Raw genomic sequence first — 14,410 nt, forward strand, 5'->3', positions numbered from 1 at the left:
GTGCTGTTTATTATTGCTTTGAAAGTAAACTTGAAATTGCTGGAAAGATGGCCCAGCAGTTAAGAGTACTTGGCTGCAAAGCCTACCAGAGTTCAATTCTCTACTACCCACGTAAAGCCAGATGCACAAAGTGGCACATGTGTCTCGAGTTGGTTTGTAGTGGCTAGAGGCCCTGATGTGCCCATTCTTTCTCTCTATCTCTCTTCCTCATTCTCTCTTAAACACTCTGAAATAAATTAATAAGTAAATGCAATATTTTTAAAGAATGTTCAGATATCAATATTTTCTAATTAAAAATATGCTTTGGCAGGGTGTGATGGTGCACACCTTTAACTCCAGCACTCAGGAGGCAGAGGTGGTAGGAGGACCATTCTGAGTTCAAGACCACCCTTTGACTACATAGTAAGTTCCAGATCAGCCTGGGCTAGAGCGAGACTGTACCTCGAAAAACAAAAAAAGAAAAAACAACAACAACAACAAAAAAAAACCCTAAACTAAAGTAAACTAAAAAAATATGCCTTGTTAATGATTCAGTTAGTAAACCTTAAGTAAACAAGAAAAAGAAATTGTCCTCACAATGTTGGCCCATGTTAGAAATTTTCTCAAGAAGGTAAGGCATAGATCAATACATGATTATTTATCAACTTTTAGCTCATACAGCGTCTTACTACAGCTCCTTCAGTATCCTGTTCATTACAATCCGTCATATTACTTCCTGTAAAAGGACTGGAGCATCCGATTACTTCTCCACTAACACAAGACTTTCTCCCATATGACACTAAATTACCTCCGCCATTCTTTATGTTGAACTGGAAAACTACAGAATGTCTTGCAGACATTTGTGTACCTAAAGACTGTTCCCTTAACACAAAGACATTGGACACCTGCTAAACCAAAGAACTATAATGAATAAAATACAGACAAGAAATTGAGCAAAAAAAAATCAATAGTTTATTCAGAATTGTAAATACTTTGAAGGAAGGAACTATTAATTTTATCATTTTATTTTTGGGGGCTTTATAGATATAATATGATATACAGTCTACCACTGACAAATACTTACAGCATACATTGGTGGTTAAGGCACTTACCTGCAAAGCCTAACAACCTGGGTTTGATTCCCCAGTACCCATAAAGCCAGATGCACAAAATGACACATGCATCTGCAGGTCGTTTGCAGTGGCAGGAGATCCTAGTGTGCCTATTCATATTCCTTCTATCTCTCTACGTCTTTGTATCTCTCTCTTTCTCAAATGAATAAATAAAAATAATTTGCAAATTGCCATATCTATCTATCTATCGATATCTATCTATAGATATCGATAGATAGATAGATAGATAGATAGATAGATAGATAGATATAGATATATATAGATATATAGCTATATCTTTTGCACAGGTAGTTAGATTAGATAGATACATAGATAGAAGGGTGGTAGATATTTAAGTTTTTAATATTCTATTTATTTATTTAATGGGGGGCGCATATGTAGAGAGAAAGAGAATGGATATGCCAGAGCCTCAAGCCACTACAAAGGAATTTCAGATACATATGTCCCCTTGTGCACCTGGCTTATATGGATCCTGGGGAATCAGACCTGGGTCCTTAGGCTTCACAGTCAGGTGTCTTAATCACTAAGCCATCTCTCCAGCCCTATTTAGATTTTTTATTTAACTGCTACAAGAAAATTGCCAAAGAGAATAATTATACTTAAAATATGAATAGTTCCTGTTCAAAAGACTTTCACAATTTGTTTTCCTACATTGTGTGATTAAGTCTTTACCAAATATGTCCACTGAATTTTCTCAAGCTGATTGAGCCAGTCTTATGAACCAATATAAATTGTTTTTAAGAATATGTCCTTTTCCTAGATTACCAATAAATCTGAAAAATAATAAAGGTATTTGATTTGGTATTTTCATAAAACATTGAAAGTGTAAGTGTTCATCTATGGATGGTAACACTTTAAATTTATATATTTCATAAATTTGCTACACTCTACAAATTTTTTTGTGTAATTAACATATCATTTATAATCTTAACATATAAAGAACTCGAATTGGAAATAAAGACCAAAATTAAACAGAATAATGAGTAAAAGATATTTGCACGAGGCTGTAGAATGGCTCAACATTTAAGGTACTTGCCTGCAAAACCTAAGGACCCAGGTTCAATTTCCCAGTACCCACATAAGCTACATGCACAAGGTGGTGCATGTGTCTGGAGTTCTTTTGCAGTGGCTAGAGGACCTAGTAGGGCCATTCTTACTCTCACTGTCTCTCTTTTTGCTTCCTTGTCCTTTTTCTCTCTTTCTCAAATAAATAAATATCACTTTTGAAAAAAAGATCTTTTCTCTGAAGAGATGGCTGACTAGTTAAGGCACTTGTCTGAGAAGCCTAAGGACTCATGTTCAACTCTCCAGGTCCCACATAAGCCAAAGACACAGTGACGCAAGGAGGCAAGGTCGCACATGCACACAGGGGTCATATGCATCTGGAGTTCGGTTGCAGTGGCAAGAGGCCCTCATATGCCAAAGCCAATTCTCTCCCTCCCCCCCCCCCCCACTCATTCTCTCTCTCTCTCATAAAAAAGTAGTTTGTTGGCTTGCCTAAAAAAATAAAAACATACGTGTACTACTATCGGGTACATACACATGTCTTTTGACTTTTGTACATCAAATAGAAAACAGTGCTTTCACTCTGTTCATAATAGGGGGACATAGGAATCCATCAAATGTGCATGAATACCAAGTTTAGGAGAGCAATTATGGGATATATTTGGGAACAAATAAAACAGAACTACTAAAAGTGGAAAATCTTTTGGATTCATTTGTGACAATCGCACACGTCTATTCAAATATTGCAAGAATGTTAGAAGCTATAAACTTAAATATGGCTATTTATATGCTTGTGCCTCAGTTACTTCAGATCATAGAAGCACATGACCCTTTTTAAAAATTTTTTGTTAACTTTTTATTTATTTTATTTGAGAGACACAGAGAGAGAAAAGAGCCAGAGAGAGAGAGAGAGAGAATGGATGTGCCAGGGCTTCCAGCCACTGCAAACAAACTCTAGACACATGCTTGCCCTTGTGCATCTGGCTAACATGGGTCCTGGGAACCAAGCCTCAAACCGGGGTCCTTAGACTTCACAGGCAAGCACTTAACCGCTAAACCATTTCGCCAGCCCATAACCCTTTTTATACCTAGAAAGGGACACTTAAAAATGTGGAACAGATGTGGGGAGACTTCATTGATTTTCAGACGTTCCCTGTGGTAAGCTTTGAGTCTTTATAACTTTAAAGATAACTTTTTTTAATATTTCATTTATTTTTATTTATTCATTTAAGAGAGAGAAGAAGATAGAGAGAGAGAATGGGTGTGCCACGGCCTCTAGCCAGTGCAAACAAACCCTAGATGCATATACCACCTTGTGCATCGGGAATTAAACCTGGGTCTTTGGGCTTTCCGGGCAAGCACCTTAACCATGAACCATCTCTCCAGCCACAACACCTCTATTTTGGCCTCTGATATGAAGGGGAGGTTAGCTGAATATGTACTTCAGGCTTCAAAATCATTACCATTACTTGGTACTATGAATAATCCATGTTCTGGCATCCAAGATTACCGATTCAACCATTGCAGATCAAGAGATTTTCATCCCACTGTGCATAATCTCTCGTTACTAAACTCATGGGATTTTTCTCTGGACCTTTATGTTTTTTAATATTTTGTCACAATGAATCAAGGTTTGGGTCTCACTTTACTTATGCAACCGGAAGTCTGCTGGGTGTCATTTCATTCTAAAAGTGATTTATCTCTGTTGAATTGTTTCCCAAACACACACACACACACACACACACATACACACACACACACACACACACACACACACACAAGAAACTGTCAACTTTTACCTAATCAGCATTAATGATATCAGCAGAGTTAAGTCAAATCATTAAATTAATAATCATACATTCCATCTGGAAAATACATCTTTGAGGCCCATTTCACAATAAACCTCACACTCTGCTCTTGTTTTGACACAACTATTCCTACCAATTGCCCTATACCTTTTCTAATATTCGACATTTTCTTGTTTAAACACATGTAGGCATATGACTTGGAAATTACAAAGTTTAATCAAATACTAAATTTTTAAACTAGTGAAACATGAGTACAAAATACATTTGTTCTGGTCAGAACTTTGGGTAATGAGATAAATTGCACAAAACAAAATGCAACTAATGTTATCTGAGACAACAATAGCCTTAAAAAATTCAAGGTTGTAAATGTAAACTACTTTGCATTTGTATGTAATTTGAATTCCAAAACTAGCCAGGTGTGGCACAGGCTTTAATCCCACCACTTGGGATGCAGAGGTAGGAGGATGACCATTAGTTCAAGGTCACACTGAGAGTATATAGTGAATTCCAAGTCAGCCTGGGCTAGAGCTAGACCCTACCTCGAACCATCCCCTCCCCTAAAAGAAATACATAAAGTTGCACTAGGAATTGGTTTCATATATAATGGGGAAAACTTAGCAGAAGCTCTATATATCTGACCTAGATTGAAAAATGTAGTTTGTGGCCTAATATCAAAGCTTGGCTGGAAGGTAAGGTAAAAGTACATGTATTTAATATGCCTCATCAAGTACTTCCTAAAAGAGAATTAACTCCTATTAGAAAAATTATAGATCTAGGTCTATGAGTCATGGCCCACAAGTGTTCATTAATATTTTGTATACATTTGTCCTTTGCACCATGTTCTGAAATAATTTCTGGGTTTGACCTGCCAAGACACAAATTACTTACCTATTCATCTACTGACTTTTCTAATGGTCATTCAAATTCAGCTCCATTATATCCAATCATTCTTATGGGTAACAATTTGTTCCATTTTTATATTGATTCTGTTCTCTTTGCTCTGCCTTCTTCTTCCCCTCCCTGCCTTGACTTCTGCTCTGATGTTACCTCTTGATATGGCAGCTTGTTCAAAGTGTTCAAATTGAAACAGTATGCAATTCTTTGATTATAGGAAGAGAGAATATTGAGGGGGGGGGGAAGGTATTTACACAGAGTTACATATTCTTTTTCAAAAACAAATACAAATGACTTCTAATATATAAAACTTTTATTCGTTTGGTGACAGTGTCTTCCTATGCAACCTAGGCTGGACTTGAATTTATAACCATCCTGCCTCGGGCTCCAATTTCTAGGATTGATGATAAGTATGTACTACCATGCCTAGCTAAAACTCTTAAGTAAGGAAAGTGGTTAGTAATTTAATCACTATTAGCTATCATCCTGAAAAAAAAAAAATGAATCAATTTAACCATAGGCAAAGCAGGTACAAACCTATTTTATTTGACTTACTACTTAGATGTGTTTTTTAAACTATTATTGTGCTTGGGATATAGTTTACATAGTATGCAGGGTTCAATCTCCAGAATTACCAAAAAGTAATAATAAAGTGTCAGTTTTGAAGAAACATCTGTTGCACTGTATCCTAAAATTTATGTTGTTACTTTTATATTTGTACTTATTATTATTTATGAGTACTTTTATGCAAATGTATTCCAATACATGTGTGCATGGGTGCGCGCACACCATGGCATACATGTGTAGGTCAGAGAATAGTCTTAGGATGTTGGTACTCCCCTTCCACTTTGTTTGAGACGGGGTTTCTTTTGATGCTGTTTGCTGCTGCCAAGATTAACTGGTCCATAATTCTCCTATCTCTGTCTCCCACTGCTGTAGGTGGGTTGTGATTGCAGATGTGTGTGCCAGTTTGCGCTTGACTTTATATGTGTGGCAGGGATCTGGACTCTGGTAAGCAGACCTGTAGAGCAAACATCTTTACCCACTGAGCCATTTTGCAAGCCCCTTATTTTTCAGTTTTTAAAGAATATCATGTAAGGTATAATGAAGTACTTTATGCATTGCATATGGTTATTTCTTTATGTTCTTAGTGCCTATGCTAGGCATCTTATAAGATGTTGGAAATTAAAGGAAAACTAGTTCCCCAGAATCCTCACAGCACCTCTGCATTTACATACATTTCCATCGAAGACACTTCCTGTTTACATTACAGACTGACAAGTTGTGTTGAGAACTCTTGGAAGTGTACCATTTCTTCATCTTCTGTATCTGCAAAATGCTTTAGTCATGGGAGTCATTCGATAAATATTTGCTGGATTAGTACTGTGGTTTTTGTATACCCATCCAATCTAATATTTGACTCACATAAGGATTTTTTTTTGTCTAATTAGGGGAAATAGAAATCATAACACTTGATAAATTGGCTGCTACATAGGTAAGTATAATTCATGCATCTTATAAGGAAAGTAAGTGAAATGCAGAAAGATTAAATACTTGACACTGTTTCCAAAATTTACATCCTTTCATTTTTCCTTTCACAAAACAAAATAGGTCAATATCTGAAGAATAAATGGCCCAAGCCCCATAAATGCTTACTACTTTACAATGTTGGGAAGTTGATGATCTGTTTCCTCTTATAGAGACTTTTTTATCCTTTTAAATGGACCCATGTTCAACTCTCCTGGTCTGATCAAAGCCAGACACACCAGGTGACGCAAGCATGCAAGGCTACACATGCACACGAGATGGCGCACGTATCTGGAGTTCAAATGCAGTGGCTAGAGGCCTGGAGGCCCTGGTGCACCAATTCTCTCTCTCTCTGTCTCTCTCTCTCTCTCTCTCTCTCTCTCTCTCTCTTTGAGTCTTGCATAATAAATAAATAAATAATATGTAATAATCCAAAAGGTGTTGAGCTTGGTAGCTAAGGAATAGCTAGTAGGCAAAACTAGCTACAGGGGGAGGGGGTAGAATAGAACACTAGAATCTAAGCTTTACTGAGCAACTAACAATACGAAAACCTTTTCTATGATACGACACTCAAAAGCCAAAGGTGGTTTCATTTAAAAATAATTCATCCTCTACATAAAGAATTCATGAGGTTACACATTAAGGTTACAGAGTGAGCATAACGTAGTCCTATCAGCATCCAAGTTAGCAGGCCAAAGTCCAGAACAGGGGAGACAACAGGCAATCCACTGGCTGCATGCATCCAAGCTCAACAAATGTGCAGATAATGTCAAGCCTGGGCACCCCTGCTAGCAATTGAGGCTTTGAAGGTCTGATCTCAATGGACATTTTAAGATCTTCTCAGTTAACTTTCTAGACCGGTCACAGGAGTTAGTTGGTTCTGTTATTTTTGTTCCCTTGAGTCCCTACGCTGTCACACCACTCCTCAAGTCTGTCCCTGCAACAACCAGTACATTCAACTTTGGCTCTGTTGGGCATTTGGCTTTAGCTAGCCCAGCAGCAAGTTTACTCGCCGCACAATCAAGCTGACATGGCATTATTTCATGACTTTTCCCATCACATCCCTTGATACATGGTGCCTCATCTGTGAGCTCCTGAAGGGAAGTTACTCTAGCCCTAACAGAAAACCTAGAATGCATTTAATATCCATAAAGCTGGTCATCCAAATCTTCAATTCAACCATCTAAGTCTGTCATTCTACACACAGGAGGCGTGCGGAGCATGTCATCACCAGGGAAGAAGGCAATGCCAAAGTCTAGGTATCAAATGGGGCTCTCTTTCCTAACCCTGCAGCTCAAAGTAAAAAGACTGGTGTGGCAGTTGGAGTAACAAAACCACCCTCTTGGCTATTTGCCTAAATTTTGAGTCCAACTCTGACTGCTATACTGTACTGCTGGCAATGTCAGTTTTCCTCAGTAACAAAGACTTCCCAGTTCAGGATATATACATGTGTGGCGAATAGGAAAAGTGAGCAAAAAACCCAACATGATAAACACAGGAGGGATGTCAAACTCCTATTCAGTCTATGAAAACACCTACTCATAATTTTAGCTTTGCTCCCTTAAGTATGGAGAGAAGGCATAACTCATTTGGAAAATCTGACCAAAAGCCCACATTTCAACACAGTGAAATGCTTTATCCCTTATTACTCTTACCACACCAAGAACTTTCTATATGTAATTATTTAATCCCTAGCCAAAAGCTAGTGGACAATAAGACCCCCACAATTTTTTCCCCAGTGAAGGATTCAAGTATCCTTCCATAGAAAACACATTTCATTTCAAAGCTTTTCATGTAGGTTTCTGAGCCCATTTTTTCACTCATGCCTAAAAATGCTCCTATTTGAATATTCACCATCTGGTAAAATATACCCTGCCCAGAAGTTTACATCATTTAACTCTAGGACTGAGGTGACATAGGTGAAATTTTCCACTTTCACTTTGTTCAAATGTTTAAGCTTCTTTTTCTAGATTTCAAGTTATTTGGATAACACCAGTAGTTTCTGTATCTGTCATCCTTGGCTGTTAGTTTCGTTGCCAAAGTGAGCAAGTTGCATTCATGCTAGCTCTTGTGGATTTCATAAATGGCCCAATGAAAAGCAACATGAAGCCGCAAGTCACGTGGAGACTTTGGCATCTTGTTAGCTTTGCGTTATATGAACAGTAATGGCCATTGTGGCCATAGTAGCAGGACAAGGTGAATGTATAATTATTGCCACTGAATGTGGGGTAGGTAGCTACCAGGACTCAGAGCGACCCTCTGCCCCCTCTTCAACAGAAGGTATCTCATGAGGCCACAGTTGTCCTTCCCTATACTTTATTTATTTATTTATTTGTTTATTTATTTATTTTAGATAGGATCTCTTATCTCCCTGGCCAGGAACTTGCCAAATAAGCTCTACTGGCTGAACAGTGAGCTCGCAAGATCACCCTGCCTTCCTAGTGCTGTGATTACAAGCTCAGTCATGAGACTCTCTCTCCACACCCCAACAGAACAAGGCTCTCAACCTTGCTACTTTTCGACACTGAGTAGAGGGAAGAAAAGGGACTATTGTCAAATAGCATATAAATCTTAACCAAAGGTAACCCATTGGATATTGGTAGAATTCCAGTGTGAGTCCATTGGTCCCAGGCTTTCAATGGACCCCCTCCCCCCACCCCCTTACTAGGACATGCCAAAGGCAATGAGCAGGTGTAAATGTGTTTAAATTCCAGACAGCTGTCAGGGTACACTTCCATAGAGAACTGTTTTGAAACTTTTGAAGTAGTAGGATCTTGAAAAAAAAAAACAACAACAAAAAAATCTAAGAATTATGGGAAGAGAGCCAGGCGTGGTGGCACACGCCTTTAATCCCAGCACTGGGGAGGCAGAGGTAGGAGGATCGCAGTGAGTTCGAGGCCACCCTGAGAGTACATAGTGAGTTCCAAGTCAGCCTGGGCTAGGGCAAGACCCCCTACCTCGAAAAACCAAAAAAAAAAAAAAAAAAAAAAAAAAAAAAGATTAGGGGAAGAGGTTAAACAAGAGATTCCACTTAAGCAGACCAGCTTTAAAAAGACCCCGGATGCTGGTCTTAGAACCTCAGGAGGACCCAAGGAAGTTGATCCACTGACAAGAAGGAAGCAGGCAGAATTGCATAAAGTATTTAAGAACTTTACAGTTAGCTGAGGCCATTTATACATCCAACAAGACCCGATGTCTCAGATTGCCCTAGGGATGTTCCCTCGGAAGTGCTTGGTGTAGACACCTGGGCGGTGGAGTGTCAAGGCGAAGTCCAGAAGACTATACTAGAGAGGGCTGGAGGAGAAGGTGGATGCAAATGGGACCGAGGCAGAGGGGTGCGGGGGGGGGGCGGTGGAAGAAGGGGTGCAGCGGGGAGGGTGGGGAGCTGGGGAGGGCAGTTGCTCGCTTACCAGGCCACCTCCACAGGTGCTGAAAGACGCCAGAGAGCCGGGGTGCCTGAGCACCGCCCCGGTGTAAAAGCAGGCGGCACTGGGCGGCGCCGGAGGGCGAGGTTCTGCTGCCCCCCCGGTGGGTGCGGGGCCGGGACTGGGCCACTGCTCCACGGCGAAGCGCTGCGCCAGGAAGCGGCCGTCTCTGCGGAGCAGCAGGTACAGGTCCTTGGAGGAGGCCGGGATCTTCAGCAGCACCTCCTCCCCGCCGTCGGGCTCGGGGTCGCCTGGAAGGGCTCGGGACGCGGACGGGGGCGTTCGCGGAGACGGAGGCGGCTGCCACGAGGCCCGGGGAGCCCCGCTGGCTCCCGGGGGCAGCTCCTGGGATTCCAGTTCCTCCTCGTCCTCAGCCTCGGACGGCCGGGTAGGCGGGGACCAGGACTCGGACCGACCCTCCGCGGGCTCTTCCAGAGGCACGGGGGCCACGGAACGCACCTCGCGGGAACTGCCGGCCGGGGGTCCCCGGGTTCCAGCGCCGCGCCCCCAGCCCGGGTCCGCGCTGCCTCCGCTGCCGCCCGCGGAGTCCACCGGTTCCCGGCGCCAGAGTGCAGGAAACACGACTTCCCACTGCTCGCCGTCCGGGGCGAGCTGCAGCCCTGCAGGCGAGGCGAGAGAGGGAGAGAGAGAGAGAGAGAGAAAGAGAGGTGTGGGGGCTCCAGGAAACACCAGCATCCCCGGGCACACAATCCGTGCAGATAACCGGCGCTCACACGCCTGCACGGGAGAGACCACCCGTCCAGCCCCAGAAACTCGCAACTCCGGCAAGCCTCGCGATCAGGTTACAAAGACCAGCGTTTTCAGAATAAAAGTACCGGGATGGGAGAGGTGGGAGAGGATGTGTGTGTGTGTGGGGGGGGGGGGCTACTGCAGAGTCGGGGGACTGGATTTAGTTAGTGAAACCGGTGCAGACTCCAACATAACTTACGTGATGTCTAAAAAACCAAAATCTTAAACTCAGAGCACACCTCCCAAGTTTTCCCTCCAGGTACCTTTGCAAACCATTTGGCCCAGAGAGGGGAGGGGGAATATATATATACATACATACACACACATGTATATATATATATATGCATATATATATGCATATATATATACATATATATATATATATATATATATTGATAAGCATTTTAAAGATGGCTAAAATAAGCTCCGGAAAAGTGCGCGCTCAACTTCGGTGCCCGACCTGCAACTCACCAAGCCTCGGGGCGCACATTTTTCTTTCTTTATTTATTTATATTTAAGTTGTTGCGGTTATTATTATTATTATTATTATTATTATTAAATCTGTCTGCACTGAGCTCTGCTCAGCATGCTTCTCGCTCTCGCGTGCTCGGTCTTGGGGGTGGGGGGGAGTTGGAGGCGAAGCTGGAGAGGGAGGCGAGCCCTTACCTGAGACGACCCCGTTCCACAGGAACCCTAGCTGGTAGAGGAGGCAGCAGCAGCAGCAGAGGTGGGAGAGGCGCATCTCCGGGCCCACCTCCATGCCGCGCTCCCCTCCCGCGCTCGCGGCTCCTCGCCCCGCGCACGCCTCCGGCGCGATCCACCGCGGGCGGGCCGCCTCCCCGGAGCGCTGGAGGCCGGCCGGCGAGTGGTGCCCGGGCCCTTTGTCTGCCAGGGGTGGGGGGCAGGCTGTGTGACTTGGTCGGGAGGCCGACGGAGCGAGGGCGGGGGTGGGGTGGGGTGGGGGAGGAGCGGGGAGGCAGCGCCGGAGGGGCCCCCGCAGCGCTCCAGCTCCCTGGCGAATTAGGTGATGAGTCTGTTTTTCTTGTGTTGTGGACGTCTCGAGTGTTTCCAGGCCCCAAGGGCCAGAGCCTGAAGAAACCTACAGAACAGACCCACGGACACACCAGGGCTCGCCAGGCTGAGGACCGCCCGCGCGGGCTGGAGCGCAGCGGTGTCCCAGGCCAGCCTGGTGCCCTTGTCCTGGCTACTTGCAGTACCAAAGCACCCGTACCCTCCTCTGCGCTCAAAGACTAAAGCTCCGAGCCGCGGAAGGGAATGACTCTGACTCGCGGTGTGTGTGTGGGGGGGGGGGGGGTTAGGGAGGGGGAGAGCACACTGTGTTAGCAACTTGGGGTGTAGGAGGAGAAAAAAAATCAAGAGGATCCAACAGGAAAAGGGGACCAAGGGGGTGCCCGCCAAGCGTGACGTTGCGGGACAAAGGTCCCTGAACACCGCACACGTGTGCACAGGCTGGGCAGGGGTGGTCCCGAACCAAATTCCCTCACCTGACTCCTGATTGGCCGTTCCCAAAGAACTCATTTGCATCCCCCACCTCGGCCCACGCCCCTCCTTGGCTTAGGTGCGATCAGGTAGCCGAGCTGCCCCTTCCCAGCCCACCCCCTTGCTCAGATTCCTCCTTTTGTCCACTGCTCTCCCCACCCGGGCTGCGCAGAAAGCAAAAGTTAGGAAAGGCTTGAGCACGTAGCTACCGACTGTCTGCAAGACTTTTGATTTGCCTTCCTACCTTCCTTCATCCGTCAGGTTTTCCTAAGCCTGGAGATAATACAGTTCCTCGTGGAGTGTGCTTTAAAGGCACCCAGGACAGCAACAAGGAGACACCCCTCCATTTCAGAGCCCCTTACCCTGCCTTATCACGAGATTAACTAGATTGATATTAATATTGTATTCCAAACCTCTTAGACAAGGTGAGAGCATTTTTGTCTCGTGTGTGTGTGTGTGTGTGTGTGCACGCATGCATGCTAGTACTGTTCTCCTGGGAAATTTCAATCTCAAACATCCCTCTTTGTTGCAGCCCCACATCCCTGTCAGTCACATTGGATCTTACAATCAGACTTGAAGATGATTATTCTAACCTGCCACGTCCTTCTTTTTCTGCAACCATGCCAGACACCTAGAAGTGAAAGTTCATGTGAATCATCTTTAAAACTTCCAGCACTTAAAGTGGTCCCCACGTCCTTTGTTGTTTTACCTTCCATTCCTAGTGTCAGTGGTGACTGCTATGCCTTTAAGAAAGGCAGAAGATCTTATTTCAAAGGAAACCCATTGTGTGAATAAGCTAGGTCCTAGAATACTTTTCTTGTCCAGGGTTTAACAATAAACGTGTAGTGTAGACACTCTAGGTGGGTTTGTCAAGGCTGCTATGTTTCCAAATCTTGCCTTGTAAAGATCTCTAAAACTGGAGTAACTAGGGTGTTCCCAGAGACTCACTTGGGAACCTAAGGACTTCTTTTCCTAGAACCCAATCATTCAGATTTAAAACTTAGCCAAGAATCAGGGAAAAAAAAAAAATCATTTTACAGAAATCAAGAAGCTATTAATACTAGTTCCTGAAAAACATCAATAGAATCAATAGATCTTAAGATGATTCTCACATACGTTTTAACAGTAACAAAATAAAATTCTAGAAGAAATGCATGTCATATTAAATTGTTTATGGAATACACTTGAGGATTTTTCAGATGAACTACATTATTAACTTAAATATGCTAAAATACTGGTCTGCATTTTAAGTTCCCATTTCTGCTTTTATTTCCTTTTTACATACAGTCCCTACTAGTCCTTCATGGAAAAGGTTAATTGTTGTAGAAACATTTGTCTATTTTCCAGCTACCTCAACTTTTTTTTCCATTTGAATGCTATTATAGTTTATTTTGTATATGCTTTTGTTTTGTATACATTTAAAGATTTGTAAGCCTGTTGGGTTTTGAAAAATAAAAATGATTGATTTTACATATCTTTCACCATATCACCTTAATTTAATGATTTACAATGAATAGTGTTTCAAATTCTCAGGAAAATTTCCAAGATGCTTAAGTAAGTAGTGGCAATTGATTTCTTGATGGTTATCATATTCCAATTTCAACTCCTGGGTGTAGAGTCACTGATAACTCTACTGCCCACCTGCCACTATGAGTGTCGTGTGATGGAGTTAGGGACAGAACAAGCCTAGGAGAAATGATGTGTGGGGAATATCTGTGCTCTCACTAGAGAAGCCTGTGTAGATGGGCAAATAAGAGTATCCATTAAAGTGGGCTTGAGCGTGTGTATGTGAGAGAAGGATACACTCTGATTGGGAATTAGGTGACATACATGTGGAATAGCAGAGAAAAGGCAGGACTGTGGCCTGTGTATGCATAATGAACCCCGAAGGAGAGAAAAGAGCAGCTGGGAAAAATATGTTGGTTAAGACAGGTTGCTACATATGATATGTCTCCAGATGGTAGCTAGCTTCAAGCAAGCTCTGCTGTTGTGTTCTCAGAGCAAGGACAGAAGGGGCAGAGGTAAATGAGAATGCATCAGAGTAAGTGGAACCAAGTGTTCTTAGGCACAAGGTGTTCACATGTTGCATTAATAACCTAGGCTGCTCTGTGTTCAAAGTTAGCTTTGATGCCTCCAAGCCTCCTTATTCTCTTCATTGCTGGCACTGAGCCTCTCACAACCTAAAACAATCTTAAACTCTGCCCTCCCCCAGGGGAGAAAAAAAAAAGACTTAAAATCTTGAGAAAATACAAAGAACTCTTTCATTGAATTGTGTGAGGGCTTCAAATCCTGATAAAACTCACATCTACATTGACATCAAGGCTTAAGCTGGCTCTGGCCATGACAGAATAACAGGGACCAGATTTTAACTCTTACCGTAAGCAATTTT

General features: G+C 42.8%; 1 protein-coding gene and 1 long non-coding RNA gene across 2 annotated transcripts in view; one reads left to right on the forward strand and one right to left on the reverse strand.

Moving 5' to 3' along the window:
* Positions 1–11,274, reverse strand: part of Adamts19 (ADAM metallopeptidase with thrombospondin type 1 motif 19) — a 220,340-nt gene extending 209,066 nt beyond the window's left edge. The window contains exons 1-2 of the mRNA XM_045133955.1: positions 11,188–11,274; positions 9,757–10,391 (exon numbers count right to left, since the gene is read on the reverse strand). Of these exons, the coding sequence (XP_044989890.1) occupies positions 9,757–10,391; positions 11,188–11,263 (711 nt within the window). The 5' untranslated portion in view covers positions 11,264–11,274. The remainder of the gene's footprint in view (positions 1–9,756; positions 10,392–11,187) is intronic.
* Positions 11,275–11,559: 285 nt separating this feature from the next.
* LOC123454746 lies at positions 11,560–12,880 on the forward strand. The gene is made up of 3 exons (XR_006633463.1): positions 11,560–11,812; positions 12,283–12,446; positions 12,554–12,880. It is a non-coding gene; the product is annotated as an uncharacterized LOC123454746 (long non-coding RNA).
* Positions 12,881–14,410: the final 1,530 nt, after the last annotated feature.

This window comes from Jaculus jaculus, chromosome 14 (assembly GCF_020740685.1).
Source record: "Jaculus jaculus isolate mJacJac1 chromosome 14, mJacJac1.mat.Y.cur, whole genome shotgun sequence".
Taxonomy (NCBI): Eukaryota; Metazoa; Chordata; class Mammalia; order Rodentia; family Dipodidae; genus Jaculus; species Jaculus jaculus.